The 14,923-nt window shown below is 53.1% G+C and overlaps 8 protein-coding genes across 9 annotated transcripts; 4 read left to right on the forward strand and 4 right to left on the reverse strand.

Annotated features, from left to right (window-relative positions):
* Positions 1-353: 353 nt before the first annotated feature.
* Positions 354-1,661, reverse strand: LMH87_007587 (uncharacterized protein; the record flags this gene model as incomplete). 2 transcript variants are annotated; one of them, XM_056199496.1, is made up of 4 exons in its annotated part: positions 354-461; positions 515-1,019; positions 1,087-1,478; positions 1,563-1,661. In XM_056199496.1, 4 exons carry the CDS (start codon positions 1,659-1,661, stop codon positions 354-356), a joined length of 1,104 nt encoding a protein of 367 aa, XP_056057938.1. The 2 variants fall into 2 exon arrangements, with proteins under 2 accessions (XP_056057938.1, XP_056057939.1); XM_056199495.1 differs by lacking the exon at positions 354-461 and having other exon boundaries at positions 931-1,036.
* An 854-nt stretch (positions 1,662-2,515) lies between these two features.
* Positions 2,516-3,770, forward strand: LMH87_007588 (uncharacterized protein; the record flags this gene model as incomplete). The annotated part of the gene is made up of 4 exons (XM_056199497.1): positions 2,516-2,942; positions 2,997-3,014; positions 3,072-3,276; positions 3,326-3,770. 4 exons carry the CDS (start codon positions 2,516-2,518, stop codon positions 3,768-3,770), a joined length of 1,095 nt encoding a protein of 364 aa, XP_056057940.1.
* Positions 3,771-4,353: 583 nt separating this feature from the next.
* LMH87_007589 (uncharacterized protein) lies at positions 4,354-6,043 on the forward strand (the record flags this gene model as incomplete). Its single annotated transcript, XM_056199498.1, has 7 exons — positions 4,354-4,425; positions 4,489-4,731; positions 4,793-5,332; positions 5,778-5,802; positions 5,863-5,919; positions 5,970-5,977; positions 6,035-6,043. The coding sequence occupies 7 exons, from the start codon at positions 4,354-4,356 to the stop codon at positions 6,041-6,043; spliced, it is 954 nt and encodes a 317-aa protein (XP_056057941.1).
* A 1,414-nt stretch (positions 6,044-7,457) lies between these two features.
* On the forward strand, positions 7,458-8,586 carry LMH87_007590 (uncharacterized protein; the record flags this gene model as incomplete). The annotated part of the gene is made up of 4 exons (XM_056199499.1): positions 7,458-7,491; positions 7,545-7,649; positions 8,388-8,447; positions 8,537-8,586. The coding sequence occupies 4 exons, from the start codon at positions 7,458-7,460 to the stop codon at positions 8,584-8,586; spliced, it is 249 nt and encodes an 82-aa protein (XP_056057942.1).
* A 123-nt stretch (positions 8,587-8,709) lies between these two features.
* LMH87_007591 (uncharacterized protein) lies at positions 8,710-9,006 on the reverse strand (the record flags this gene model as incomplete). Its single annotated transcript, XM_056199500.1, has 1 exon — positions 8,710-9,006. The coding sequence occupies one exon, from the start codon at positions 9,004-9,006 to the stop codon at positions 8,710-8,712; it is 297 nt and encodes a 98-aa protein (XP_056057943.1).
* Positions 9,007-9,173: 167 nt separating this feature from the next.
* LMH87_007592 (uncharacterized protein) lies at positions 9,174-10,055 on the reverse strand (the record flags this gene model as incomplete). Its single annotated transcript, XM_056199501.1, has 1 exon — positions 9,174-10,055. One exon carries the CDS (start codon positions 10,053-10,055, stop codon positions 9,174-9,176), a length of 882 nt encoding a protein of 293 aa, XP_056057944.1.
* A 332-nt stretch (positions 10,056-10,387) lies between these two features.
* Positions 10,388-11,962, reverse strand: LMH87_007593 (uncharacterized protein; the record flags this gene model as incomplete). The annotated part of the gene is made up of 6 exons (XM_056199502.1): positions 10,388-10,545; positions 10,594-10,672; positions 10,725-10,805; positions 11,215-11,467; positions 11,534-11,550; positions 11,606-11,962. The coding sequence occupies 6 exons, from the start codon at positions 11,960-11,962 to the stop codon at positions 10,388-10,390; spliced, it is 945 nt and encodes a 314-aa protein (XP_056057945.1).
* Positions 11,963-13,615: 1,653 nt separating this feature from the next.
* On the forward strand, positions 13,616-14,225 carry LMH87_007594 (uncharacterized protein; the record flags this gene model as incomplete). Its single annotated transcript, XM_056199503.1, has 3 exons — positions 13,616-13,626; positions 13,931-13,937; positions 14,004-14,225. 3 exons carry the CDS (start codon positions 13,616-13,618, stop codon positions 14,223-14,225), a joined length of 240 nt encoding a protein of 79 aa, XP_056057946.1.
* Between the last annotated feature and the right edge of the window lie 698 nt (positions 14,226-14,923).

Consider the following 14,923-nt stretch of genomic DNA (forward strand, 5'->3'; position numbering starts at 1 on the left):
TGAGGGCCTTAAGCTGCTCTGCAGCCTCCTGCATCTCCACAGAGTCTGCACCGTGAGCCTTTGGTTTGATTCCTAGTCCGCCGGCAGCTAGAGACTGATACAATCTGGCAGTCGGGCTCGTTTGCCCATCGGACTGTTCGGATTTGACAGCATATCCTGGTAAAGGCCATTGGGCAGCCGACGGTCGACGAGAATGCGCACTTGTTGGGGTAGACTCCGGAGCCGGCCTTGCTGTGGTCGTTTCGGTTGGTGAGGGGGAGATGGCGGATGCCTCTACCATATTGTGGTACTGAGAGATTATGTTGCGCGAAGTTACAGTGCCCAAGTAGTACCAAATCTTGTCATGCTGCACATTAGTCCAAAGAGACGTGGGCATCGATATGAGCAGCACAGTTGGCGGACCCAGAAACATTCCCTCGACGGTGATTTGAGCGGCTAAGGGCGGTGTATTCCGTAACCAACTGTGGAAAGCCGACATATCTGGGCTTGCATCACCGACGAACGTAGTGCAAACCAGAATACGCGGTTCGTCAAAGGTTAGCTTCGGACCCGAATCTGGCTTTGGCGGACTATCTCGAGGATGTGCCGTCTCTGGTGTGGCGGTATCGGACGAGGAGTGTGTTAATGGTGCAAGTTCTATGCTCCGGCCCTCGTTAGGCGTCATGGTGAAGATCTTGGGCTCGGGAGCAGGCGACGGAAATCGGGACCAAGAGTCGGAGTGCGCTTGGGAAGCAATTTTGATTTCGTTGCAGAGCTGCTGGGCGGAAAACGACGAACTGCGACTTAGCTGGCGTAAAGCTGCGACGAGGCATGGCGAAAAATAGGCGCGGGAGGCTGCTGATGGATGTCGGTCTGTTTCTGGAGAGCATGCGGCGATGACCTGCTTGAGGCTGTGGCTAGAAGTGATAGAGTCAGGAACAGCGCAGGTGTCTAATAACAGAAGGATGTCGCATTGTGTGTCTTGGAAGAGGCAGCGAACGCCTTCCCATCGTAACTTGGCGGAATGGTCATGAGGAGAGCTATCGCATGGTAAGAGCTGTGGGTTGAGTAAAAGTGTGGTTGCGTGCTGTAGTCAGGATGACGTACCAAGCCCAGTAAGGCTGACCATCTGGGCCAACATAGCCATGGCCGGAATAATATATGATGAGGAGCTGGTTTGGTCGGGCACGCTCTAAGAACGCGGCCATGTGCATGCCGAGCTTTGCGATTGGGTTTGCGACGGTTGGAATCTGCCATATTTGCACATGATAGCGGTAGTCAGTGACTAAGACTTGTTGCAGGGCGCCAATGTTTTCGGTGGCGGCCGAGTCATCTTGCCATCCCAAGAGCAGTACCGAAATGTCTGTGTAAGAGGTAGTGGGCTGCGATGCTTGACGACCGATGAGAATGGCAGCATCGTGCAAATGACGGGCGTAAGCTTCAAACTCTTGTCGTTGGCTGTGGTGCGGCGCATCAAGAACTGTGTGAAATGGATGGGTCTAGGTAATGTTAGCCAAGCTTGGCAAGCGAATGACAAAGAGACGACGAGGTTGGCTAAGAGTGGTCTGGGCGCGACTACGTACAAGCTTGTGATGATGAGGCGCAGAGTGAGCGTCGGGGAGAGAGGACACAGAGGCATTGAGCTTTGGGGCAAGCCTGGGCCTCTTGTTGGCAGGTTCCATGCGCTGGAGGGGCGTCGCGGCACGCGACCGGCACCAGGTGGCTCGAATAGTTAGCTAGCGATGGCCAGCAAGAGCAAATGAGCTGTGCTCAGCTGCAGGGTAACGCATAAGGATATTTGCTGCGGCGGGCAGGGCGGGAAGACGGGAGTCGTGAAAGGATGGAGACTAAAAGCAAGACATGAAGGGGTATGGAAGAGAGAAGACCATGAAGCTAAAATGCATGGGCATAGAAACAGTCGGCTGGGAAAAGGCAATACGAACGCGAGGTAAAATGCCAAACATTAGAGTGCATAACTGTAGCCCAGTCAGTTAGGAGCTAGTTCGGCAGGATGGGGCTTGTCAGAGGCAACAGGCTGCATTGAATCCTTGGCAACTCTTTCTCTGCTGCAAGAGAACGCCCCTTCTCTCCCGGCTCTGCTCAGCCGTTAGCCTCCCTAATGACTCAAAGCCATCTGCGGTGTACTGCACCCACACTGGCGCCGGGAAAAAAAAGACGAGAGGGCTGACGGGGGCAGGAGAACGATGGGGACGAAGGGACGAAGGTGGCGAAGGTGGCCAATGTGACAAAACGGGCACACGAAGCTAACGACACCCCCCCCTTTCCCAGAGCTTGCATCGAATTAGCTGTGCAGACGTACGGGGTCGGCTGGCGTTGCTAATAATACAATTCCGCTGTGAGTCCTCTTAGTACTTGGGCAATCGTACTGCCGCGCTGCATTGGACGCTAGTCTACTCGTGCATCATTTCTTTTCGCTGTGTTTTCTTCCCGTCTTTGTCCACCGCCCAGCACGTCTCTCTTCGTACTCGAGCTGGAGAAGCTAATTGTGAAGCCTCGCATATGGCTCTCTTTCGTTATGGCTTCTTCCGGTGTTTGCCAACAGCCAAGCACATCTCTCGTCAAGGTTGATCCGTGCTCCCATCTCGAGCGACCTATTGCGGAGGAGCAGAGCGATATTCATGCTCAAGCTGAACTAGTCTCAACTCCGCGGTGGCAATCGGTTCCATCCTCGTCGCCGCCCAGCGAGGATTCGACAGACGACAATAACCTCGGTCGCAAGATCGAAACTGAGAGCCTTACCTCTTCTGTTTTTGATTTTGAGTCTGAAGGCGGACGGCAGTATACGGCCAACATCCCGGGTTACCCTCTACCTAATGACGACCAAGAGCTGGAAAGAGAGCTCCAGCAGCATAAGATGTTTTTGGAAATCACCGAGAACAATTTGTTTTTCTCGTCTATAGGAAAAAGCCCCCAGAACATTCTCGACATCGGGACTGGAGGAGGTAATGGCTCGCGTTGTGTACGGACCGATTTTCCAGAAAGCTGACAAGGTATAGGATCCTGGGCACTGGACGGTAGCGAGCTTCTGCTACCCCCTGCCGTTGTATTCGCAGCTAATCTATCTCGTGTAGTTGGCGATAAATACCCAAGCGCGGCGGTCCTGGGGATTGACAGAACGCCGGTTCAGCCCTCTCTTGTTCCTCCAAACGTCCAATTTTTGGTTGACGACTGTGAGAAGTCATGGTCGGACGGAGATGTTGACTATGACTTTGTGCATCTTCGATGCATGGTTTCGATACTAAAAAACGTGCCGGGGGTTATAAAGAGTGCATTCAGGTAAGTCCTGCGATCACTGTACCTCTACCGAAGCTGACCCAGCGATCAGAAGCCTTCGACCGGGAGGCTGGATAGAGTTTCAAGATTTTGCGATCGAGCCGAAATGTGACGACGGAACAATGCAAGAAAACGATGCCTTCAAGACCGTCTGTAATCTCGCCCGCGAAGCATACAGTGAACTCGGGTTCAACACCACGTCGACGAAGGATCTCCGGTCGTTGCTTGATACTGCGGGATTTAAAAACGTGCATTGCAAAGAGTTCAAAGTCCCCATAGGCCCATGGAAAGCTGAAAAGTCTAGCGAACGCCTAGGACTTCAACAAAAGGAGGCAATGCTAGATTTCATCGGAACGCTAGCGGCACGCCCGTTTCGAGCACTGGGCTTTTCGGTGGAGGAGGCCGAGTTGAAGCTATTGTCAGCTCGTCAAGCTCTTGCTGATAAAACTGTCCATAGATACTTGGTTTACTACTTCTATCATGCGCAGAGGCCGTAGATGGCGTCAGCGCTGATGTAGACCATGGGACCGGCCTGGCCGATGGCGCCAAGTAGAGGGCACTTATTGCTTACCTTATTGCACTATCCATAATATTTCAATGTTGTCTAGCGATCTTGTCCATCTAGTGGTAACGAGCCAGGCTTCAGACTTTCATGCGAAGAGTAGTTATGTGTACAGGTGCCACCTACGGTCGAGCCCGGCAACTTTTAGCATACGTTCATCGTATTCGTAGCCAATTCAAGCGGTTCTGTGATAGGCCAAGACCATCTGGGTTTCAATGAGAGTTTACACCTCGGCATCCATTTGCTTGACTCTGTTTCGCAGTGTAACTAATGGTATGTGGCCTAATCTCCACAAAGCCTAAACCATGCAGGGGCTGTCACTGCTCAGAACGTGTTCTTCCCATCCTCCCTCCCAGCCCCTTCTCGAGAACTCACTGCACCTATTTTTTCTCCTCATCTACTCCATCTTCGTCATTCACGCTGTCTCCAGCACGGTTCGCATGCTAACGAGGAACTGAGCAACTGCTCCGCGCACTGTTACATAGTCTGCGCTATGCTGTCCCATTTCTGCTGTCATCATGCCTCCCAACGCAAATAATTTCTTGGCCCGGTTTCTTTTGGCCATTCTCAGGCAGACGGGTACCAAGAATGTGAGTACATGTCACTTGTTGCAGCATTTCTCCTTCGCTCCTCTCTAACTTTTCTTCTGCTAGGTTAACTGGAACCAAGTCGCGAACGACCCCTTTCTGCTGAAGCCCATTGTGTCTGGCCGGGCTGCCAGAATGAGATACAATCGCTTCCTCAATACCATTGCCAACGACAAACCAACGCAGAGACGCAGCTCAAGCAAAAATTCTGGAGTGATCTCCAAGTCCTCATCCCCGAGAGATTTTCGAGCCAAGAGAAGCCCAAGTACCGAGTCAGAATCCGACGTCGGCTTCGCGGTGTATCCTCAGGTATGTTTGATTGCGCAGCCAGCGCCAGTACTGTTAGCCACCCTTTGCCAACACTTACCAGTTCAACCCGGACGTCTCCCGCCACATAAGTGACCTCAGTAAAGACTTTCAGTCTTTCCGACCGCCAATACATCTGCCCAGCAGCGCAGATCCCTCAGGCGAGCTTGTTGACGGCGGCGACTACGAGGGTGACATGATCGGTTGCGGCAACCACCACAACGACAAAAATGTGGACGACGACGACGACGACGAAGCTCGCTTCAGTGCCGAACTCAGCTTGGAGAGTCTACGTAGCCTCGCACTGAAAACTGCACTCCAGTCGAGGGACCACTCTCAAGGTTTTTACAACAAACCGCGAACTATCGAACTACAAATCAAGCCGCGCCCACATGATTACGATTGGTGCGCTGAATTTCATCTCAGACTGCCAAACCTTTGCCAAATCCTAACTCATATTCTGACATCCTGTCGCGACTTGCGGACTTTGATTATTGTCACGAAGAGTGGCAACCATCCTGGTGACAGCGAGGAGATCAGCGAAAACGAGGAAATCCCCACAGCACGGATTACTCGTTATATCATGCAGTATGTTCTGCTAGCGGTCAGTAATGTCTCTACCCCCGTGTCGCGCATAACAAGCCTTCACATCCGAATTGAACATGCCGCGGGCTGGGACTCTCTCATTCAAGACAGCAAGAATAGTGCGCAGCCACTGTTCGAGCATGTATCACGACTTGAAATAGCAGTACAATGTGTTGTAGCGCGCAAGGAGTTCCATAAGACGTGCATGGAGAGCTGTAACATATTACTCGGTTGTTTTCCTCAGCTTCGTCACTTCTGTGTCAAATCAGCAGAAGACTTTTCTCAGATCGGTGCAACACTTGAACATCCTACTCTCAAGCACTTAGAATGGTGTTGTCTAGGTACAGGGATGACGAGAAGGATCCCGATTGCCGAAGCTCTCGCGTCCCCTTCTCGACCGGCAATGATTAGGGGTGCGCATTCCCTAGAGCCTAAGTTGACAACCTCCCCTGTGAATACCGAAGTGTTACGTCCGCCTGGCCGTCCATGGTTGGTAGACATTCTCTGAACTAGAAAATTGAAACAAGCTAATTAACAAAACTCTGGCAGGAGTTGTTACCAAACGACTACCCCGGGTCGCGAATGTGACGTCGATCAGCGCGCAATGTGAGCAGCACCTTGCGCTAGCGCGCTACAGGAGGCTGATACTGACACAGCATTGGCGGTAAGCATTGTAATGGCGGCCAAGATGTCTTTCCGACACTGTTAAGCATGACTGTAGCGTTGTTGACGAAGCTACAATGATCGATCGGCTGAGTTTGTTACTGGCCGGAAAGGGCAACGAGCCGTCTTCTACGCGGATCAATCGATGCCAAGAGCTTCCGCAAAACCGAAATTGAGGAATACGCCAGGCCTTTCCGCTGCCGCTACAAACCTGGAGGCTTTTTTTAGATCCATCAAATCAGCTGGCAATCACTCGGCAAGCTCAGGAAAGGGTCAATGATTGAGAAATTCGCCGACACGATGTTTCAAGCTTTAGAAAAGTTTGGCGACTGGGCTGCAATCTCGAGGAGCAAGGAGGAGATGTTGAACAATGGCTTTACCAACATCGTTCTGGAAAGCTTTCCTTGCTCTAGTGAGTTGTTCAAGCAAGCTATTGTTGATCATTTGGAGTCGCTCAGCTTGTTTCTTTTCACTCAGTGCATGGGCATGTCTTCTAACGACGTCCAAATCATGATTGCTGTCGCGAGGAGCGAGATGAAGGCCCTGAGGCAAGAGCTTCCTATTCAAGTGTGAGTTTAGTTCGCCGTTCCCGCCCTCTGTCCGACTAATAATTCCTTACTGAGATGCAAATAGTGGCACTTTGAGTGGTCGCCGCCCTCTAGACACGAGGGAAGGTGCTTGATTCAAACCGACTTTGGAGGACAAGCCAACAGCCTGGAGACGGGAAGACGGTAGTTTTGCGCTTCCCATATCGCCGCACCAACCATTCTAGTTCGACACAAGCTGTAGCAACAACAGTATTTTTTAGTTTAATTTTAATCATCTGTTGGACTCAGTTCGATGTGTACCGATAGTCTTTCTGTCTTCAAAAATAAACTTCCATATCCAGTTCTGCGGTCGCAAAGACTTGTCAATATTTTATCCGATGTCTCGATGTAATCGAACTCTGGGTTTATGGCCTTCGTGTCAAAAACTGCAACTGCTACCCGGCCACCGCCCTTCACATGCTTTTTCAGCCTAATGTCCGGCGGCCCAAGTAAGGCCCGAGCAAGCAGGCGCCTGTCTCAAGACGAGGCCAGGGGGGCGTAGGCAGGGCAGGGCCCTGTAATGTAGCCTTTTCTCCTCAGGTGTGCTTCTCCTCGGGTGTACTTCTCCTCGAGTGTGCTTTCACGTCTTCCATCAAATCCTTTTTTTGGTCACGTTTTACCTTCTTGCTTCCTCCGACGTGTCGCTCCTAGCTGAGGTCTTCCACATGCAACTTATCTTCAGTGGCTACAGCTCGGCTCGTAGATTGACTCTGGCCGGCTCTCGTCAGCGAGTTTTGTTCACGCTACAACCGGGAAAGCGGTGGAGGCTTCAGACGTTAGGTTAAGCCCTTGCCACACAACCATTTCACGAATACAGAACTGCGCTGCTCGACAATTTTCAGAACGTTGCCAACCTTGCCAATACGTCTGCAATCTCAGCTATCGGTCACAGCCATGTGGCCACCGTCTGGTCGAACATTGACAAGGAGTAAGTCAGCCCAGAAGATGCGTGGCTTTCAAACTGTGAGATTTATTTTTTAGGACTCAGAAACCAACCTGAATGGCTGAGTTTGCCCAAAGCGTTCCGATGGAAGGGAACGAACGTGGTTCGAAAGGCACGAGATGAAGAGCTATACGAACTATTCAGTCTACCTCCGACTAAGAAACTTTCAATGCACTTTGAGAAGTACGAACAAGGAATCGATCAAAATCTTTGGGGGGAGGATTTGTGTTGGAGACTACTTACCGAGATGGCAACCATCTTAGGACCTGAGAGTCACGACTATTTCCACGACATGACAGGGCCTTTTTATCAGGACAGTTTCTACCTTATATGGAACGAAAAGTTCCCAAAAAAGCCTTTTAGCACATTCGACCGTTTCCACAACGCTTTACCCTTACCACCACAAGGCTGGTTCAGGCCTTGTGATGTATACGGTTTTCCATGTTCGTACAGGGGGCGCGTCTGGTCTTTTTTGGAGTTGGTCTACGAGGGAGAAAATCCAGCACAAGGACTACGCGACTTAATTCAAGGCCCTGTGTGTATGGATTGTGTTATGTTCACCTGGTTATTGTTCGAATGGTCTTGCCTCTGTCTGCAAGGGGCTGAAGAATACAACCGAGCAAGAAAAGGACGTGATGTCGTGTTGCTGCAGAGCGATCCCGGACGTCTATGGGTCGGCATGTTCCCGAAAACGCCAGCATCTATCCAGTTACAACGTGTGAGGAATATTCCTGAGTACTGGAAAAAGCACCCACTGGGTCACAATCACTTCATTGCTACGTTTGTTCGTGGTGGCAAGCACCTATTCTTTCGCCGAGGGCAACCGAATATCATGTCACGAGATGAATTGGACGACCATCTTTGGCGTGCTATGAACGCAGATCAAGATACTGTGGACATGATGAATATATGCATGTTTCATGCGGCCAAGAAAGAGGTTGGTGAGTTTCTGGCCATTGGAAATCCTGTATCCGCTTTGCAGGATGCTCGTGCGTGGCGTGTAAAAGCTTTGACGCGAGCAGAGTGGCAGGAGATTCGAGGACAGCAGATGCAATGAAGCGACTCCCACTGATTATTTGATATGATCATTGCAATATCGAGAGATAGACAGAAGATACATGAAATTGGCCAGCCCAGTCAGAATACAAATAGCCGATAGCTAGCGTGTTATATTCCATGTCCTCGAGAATGAGTCTATTTGCTTCATACGTAGCCTGTCATCTTGTGGAAGTTGACAGAGAGGACGAAACTTGTCCACCGATCAAGGCGAAAATCGCCTGGCGCGAGGCTCTGCTTGTAGATCTCTTCCGCTTCCTCGTGCTTGCCTTGTTCCTCGCACACAGCGCCCAGCGCGTCGGCAATCGTGCAGGACGTGGCGTGTCGCGGGCCTCCGACCGACCGCGCACCGTCCCACGCCTGCCGGTATATAGCTTCCGCCTCGGCCAGCCGCCTCTGGCTGCGTAGAAGATTGCCGTGGCCGAAAGAGGCTGCGTACGACATGGCCGAGTAGTCCTTGTCGCACACGGCAAACTCCTTCACCGTATCGGCGAAGCTCGCCTCTGCTTCTTCGACCCGGCCCTGGCGCGCGTACACCGTGCCCAAGCACGTGAGCGCGCCGGGCGCGTAGCCGGAGCGAGCGTCCTTGAGACCTTGGCAGACCTCCTGTATCAGCTTCTCGGCGGCCTCAATCTTTGCACGTCTCGATATAAGATTCCGAGGTCGAGTTTCAGGATGAGGCCGTCGATGGAATCCTGTCTTGCTGCCGCCTTCAAGCCTTGCAGCGCGAGGGTGTACGCCTCCTCCGCCTCCGGAAAGGCGCGGCGCGCAGAGCACAGCGCCGCGAGCTGCGTGAAGGCCGTGATCGTCGTCTTGTAAGAAATGCCCATGAGATTGTGGAAGCCATGGGCCGCCCCATGGTACGCACGTATCGCGTGGGAGAGCTTTCCGCGATCCTGGTACACGCCGCCGAGGTTGAAGGCCGCGGTCAGCGTCCTCAGGTCCCGCTCTCCGCTTCGTTCTTGGAAGCCGACGACGGCACGGACCAAAATGGCCTCGGCCTCCTTTAGCTTCTGGCGCTTCGCGTAGACGACGCTGAGCGCGTTGAATATGCAGAGCACCGGCACCGGTTCAGGCCCGCGATCCCGGTCCACCTCGTCGACAAGAGTCCTGTACAGCGCCTCGGCCTCCTCGTAGCGCTTCTCGCCGCACAGCATCTGCCCGTACTTGTGTATCGCCGTGACTGTCCTCCAGTGCGCATACCCGAAGATGCGGCGAAACTTGCCGACGACGGTGCAATGAACCTCGTCGATGGCCGCATCGTTGCGCTGCCCGTGATAGATGGCCAGCTGGTCATGCACAAGCCGCAGGAAGAGGCTGTGGTCCGTCCGGTCTGCCTCGTCAAACTCCTCGATGGCTTCGCGACGTATACTGCTCGCCCTTACTGCTTCCCGACTGCTTTCCAGGAAAGAAACGTACCTGGAGTAGATTGTGTAGCGCGAGGCGCATCGCCTAGCGCTGTTGGTGCGTATAGCAGCACGGTCGGGCGACATTCTGGATACGAGGCCTGCACAAACGCCTTGGGGGTCTTAGACGATGAAATCGAGCTTTCACTTCATTTTCTAGTTCTCGTCTACCGCAGGACGAAGCATGTTCTGGCGACAGGTCAGTGGAAGCGCGGCGGCGGCATGGTCGGCAGCAGCCAGTTCTGACCACGCAGGCGTTTGGACCATTCTGGCCGCTTATGCCCGCAAGCTGCAAGTCTGGCTCCTCGGCCTGTCTGACCATCTCTACAACATTAATGACATGGATGAGCGGGGTTTGGCAAGAAAAATCGTTGGCTGGCTGGCATAAGTGCTTCGCCGCGCAGTATATACAGCTCAAGCTATCCACGGCCCCTCCTAGAGCCGACCTCCACATACTCCCGCACGAGAAATGTCGACTGCGCCGTGACCAACGCCATGGTGATAGGGCATCGACACGTTGGGCACCTGTGCTTTTCTGCTTTCCACCTGCCCCAGCAAACGCTGCAAACGACGTGGCCTGTATCGTCAGCGGCCTGGAACCGGTTGCGCGTTCAGGGCTGCCTACTATATGGCGTATACAGAAGATTGTCCGAATCGTCGCACACAGGGCAGTGTTGCCAGTCATACTGCTTCGCAAACGTGTTCTGCCGCCGTCAGAGTTAGGCGCTTACTTGCCTGCTAAGGGGTGCGCCTTACCGGTCTGTCCAGGAAATTCTGGATGTCCGCGCAGTCGATGTCGTCGGCCTCGCCCGCCAAGGCGCAGACGAGGCACACGCGCTAGTTGTGCACTCGGAGCAGCGACACGATGTCGGCGCATGCGTTGCAGAGGAGCTGTCTCTGTCAGAATGCCGGCCTGCTTCGTCTTTCGTACGTATATGTCCGTGTATACGGTGCTTCGGCCCGTCGTCGAGAAGCGCTCGGCAGTTGAAGCAGAGCTGCTCGCCCCCGGTCAAGTCGACAATTGTCTTAATGTAGTCTATCTGCGATGCTGTCGCACGTCGTGTATAGCACAGATCCTCGCTGCAGTAGTAGCGAGGATCGGTTGACTAAAATGCTTTTCTAGGCGTGGCCGTTTCGAGCGAGGAGCCGTAATCTGACACCTAAGGCAGTCGACACGAATGGCAGACATGGCATCCGCTCTGGCCACCGTCCACATCGCCCGTTGTTTCGTGTTGCTGGGGCTGACCGTTTCATCGCGCGCAGCATCGCCAAGCTCTTCGTCCGTCTCGCCGTCGGGGACGTCCCGGTTCGCCGGCAGACAGCGCCGGGTTTGCGCAGTATCAGCAACGGCAGACGCACTTGCACCATCCTCGGCACATACCAGCAGCCTATATGTGCAGTATACTTCTTGAAGCAGGGGCTCGCTCGCGACGAGCGGTCGGTTAGCGATAAACGGCTCGGCGCGAGTATTATTTATAGCCCGATCACCGCACGCGGCGCTAGAGCGGTGCTCCAGAACGGCCACACGGGAGGAAAAGACAAACATAACTACATATCTACTTCACTTCGCGAAGCAGCTGCCCTGCCTCGTCGTTATTATGACGACCTTCGTCATAGTAATGAGCAAAAATGCTAACAAGGAAGGCTTCGTCCACTGGACGGCACGGGCATCGCACGACACTAGACGAGGCTTGGGAGATCTCCTCTAGTCGGCGGGGTCGGACGTGGCCAAGTCGCTGTTCACATCGGCGCGCATCGGCACATCTCACATCTGCGGCAGTATGGCCGGCCGTGACGAGATCTGCATCGCATTCCGCGCCTTTGCCTGTATCGCCTTCTTCATCATCTCTTTCTTGCTCGTCTCGCTGGCGTTTTGCATTGCTGCGACGTTCATGGCCAGGCCACCCCGCTTTGTGAGCGGGGCCGACGTCTTTTTCCGGAGGATCGGACTGGCGTTTATTGTGGTGGGCTTCGCGTTCGCGATGGGCACGCATGAAATCGGTGCACAGCTGCAGCGAGCCCTCGGTGGCCAGTCGAAGACCGGGGTTGTATGGGTCGGGGCACTCGTCACCCTCGTGTTTTCTATCCTTGGACTGGCCGTGGACGCGTATTTCTCGTACCGCAATCGTAGGTTACCTACCCCGCAGGAAGACAAAGCCCGATTCGCAGATGAGCGCTACGTAGCTAGTGTTCCAAGCATGCAGGACGGTCGTCACACCAGGCACTAACAGCGCTGCTATCTGCCGCGGCTGCTACGTATCGTCGGCTTAGCAGACCTGAAAGTGGCCGGGTAGGGTAGGGGTTACAAGAGGAGCACCGCGAGACGAATCGCCGTAGTGGCCAAGATAGACCGTAAACGTCAATAGAGTAGTTACTTTTGGATTTTCAACATCCGTCTTAGTGTATGATCGGTGACTACGATGTCAAGTGTAGAACATGTGTAGAAAAGAGTGGCAGTTGAAGCCAGCGCACTGCGACCGTTGCAAGCCCCGGGAGTGGATAACACGTCAAGTGAGGCCCTTTTTGGTGTGCTGCTCGGGTTGTCTGCCATGCTTCACCTAGCTGATTTCGGGTGGGTGGTTTGCACGCGTCGGAGCATAGAATGGCTGCCACTGCTTTTCTTGCTCCTTGCAATGCACGACATTCATCTTGCTTCTTTCTGGCCCAAATCTGCTGCAACAGGGATATATTAATCCATAGATAGCATCCACTATTGCAAGCTGTCCAGGGCAGGCGCAGGTATTAGGAGCTATATTCCGCTGCGGGCGCTGATTTGATTTGATTTGATTTGACTATTACGTCCGTTGGCGAAAAAATATATAGTGAAGGTCATGTAATACGAACTGTTTCATCCGCCGCGGGCACTGGCGGCATCTCCTGGAAACCTCCCGGGTAGCTTGGCCAGAGAGCACCATACGTGTCGCAGATCTAGCCGAGGGACCATATTCTACCCAGGTATATTGCAGCTGCATAGTGGAGCTCTTGTGGTTAAAACAGGCTTCTTGTCTAGATGCAGTTGGGCGTCTACTTTGTCCCATTTGGAAGCGCACACCATTTCTGTATCTGCGGATGCGCCAGTTCTAGCGTACCATTTGGGCCGCGGACAACAGCCGGGCCGTGTTCCGCCACCGATCACCCATTCCCATTGACCAATAATTGCCCTCCTCTAATTCACTGCCTATCAGCCTCACGCGAAAAAGTCAAAATGTGCAGCGAAGTGAGTGCAACCCGGAAGCCTTAGATCTAGACAGATAAATCCATTTTACGCTGACAAAATTTGAACCGCCGCATTCTATTCTCGGCTCCTTCTCAAAACAAGTCCATTTTGAAATGGCTGAGTGCCGAACGTGCGTGCCTATGCATCAGATCTCAAGCTCTTCTAGGCGAAAGAGTGTTATCTTATCTACCTTATCTACCTAATCTACCTGATCTGCCTTATCGGCCTTATCTGCCTTACTGTTAAGGTGAGAAGGATCATGTGGCTAGTCCGTCGTCTTACCGGCAAGCTGGCAACACTCATCTTTTCCCAGCTTCTACTGCCTCTTCCCATCCCCAGATAGCTCGCCACAACGACGCGCTGTTGACGCTCCATTACCGATGCATCACCGATGCCAAGCTCAGCGTAGCAACGCCCCTTACGTTCTGCGATGTCCGCTGTGTAGGAATATGGGTGCCTTTTAAGGGCGCATCAAAGGCTACTAGACCCGATTGCCTTAGCTGTCGCGCGCCACCTCGGCGCGATAATAACTGACTTCGATTTCCCTAGGAATGCCGGCGCCACAGTTTCTTCGACTAGTCAGCTTCGCGCCACGCCTTAAGATAATCCCGTGTGGGCAAGACGGGGAAGCCTGGACCTGGCAACTCTGAAGAAACGGATTTGTGGCCCGCAACGTGCGCATGGCTGCGAGAGAATCGTCACTTTGCTCTCATACCACGGCTTCACAGTTCTGACCTATCTACAGGACAAATGTACGTGTCTCGGGTTGGACCTTGTCGCCTACTACTGACCGTCGCGTGTGGTTAACGCGTCTTGAGCCCTTGGTGGTCGCCGCCTACATGTTCGAAGATATCGACTCGCTGCTTCGGCCTTTGACAACCACCACACATTTGCCACTCCTCGAGCCGATTCGTCCGCCTGCGGGAAGATGGAATCACGCTATTCAGCTGATGTATTTTCGCCGCCTGCCGTCCGCCTGCCATCTGTCGGTCCCTCAACGCGACTGGACGAGCATGGAGTACGTAATTCATCCTGCATGAGAACGAAGGAGCACCCTGTGACTCATACAACCTTTTCCGATACCAATACTTTCTTGCCGAACGGCTTTGATGAGTCGGCCTCAGCGCTCGCCAAGGCTGAGCCTGAGCTGGTGTTGACAAGTTGTACGGGAGGGCACCTAACGGTTTGCGCCGAGTGTGCAGAACGCCCGCAGCACCTGCGACACGAGAGCAGGCTGATTCTATGATGCACTATCGCTCCTGGCTATCGTCGACCCTAAAACCGGGAGCGTTGGGCGTAGTAGAATGCAATTTGCAGCGTGTGATCGTAGATACCCATGCTACGCCACCATGCCAACCACGTTGAAATCCACTTAGCCACTGACCGCATTTAAATGGCGAGCTGGTCTATGCTATAATCACGTTCCACGATGCGGTAAATGTGAGGCAAAGCTGAGAGAATTCATATCACTTCAGTCTCTAAGTAGTATATTGTTTTATATAATTATCTTCCCTGTCGCCGCCATATATATCAGTCTCATTGCGAATACACGGGCAGGGCTGCACCCACGCCTACGCGAGCTGTGTATACCACCCGGCTCGATGTCTACACCACAAATTCTTATTTACCTACTTCATCCAACTCAATGGACGTATCGCCAGCGACTACGGTCAAGAGAAATCCGACGCAGCTTAAGCCGGTCAGGACAAAAAACAGCACGAAACGACGGCTCGGAGAA

Source organism: Akanthomyces muscarius (genome assembly GCF_028009165.1).
Source record: "Akanthomyces muscarius strain Ve6 chromosome Unknown contig_11, whole genome shotgun sequence".
NCBI classification, from domain to species: domain Eukaryota; kingdom Fungi; phylum Ascomycota; class Sordariomycetes; order Hypocreales; family Cordycipitaceae; genus Akanthomyces; species Akanthomyces muscarius.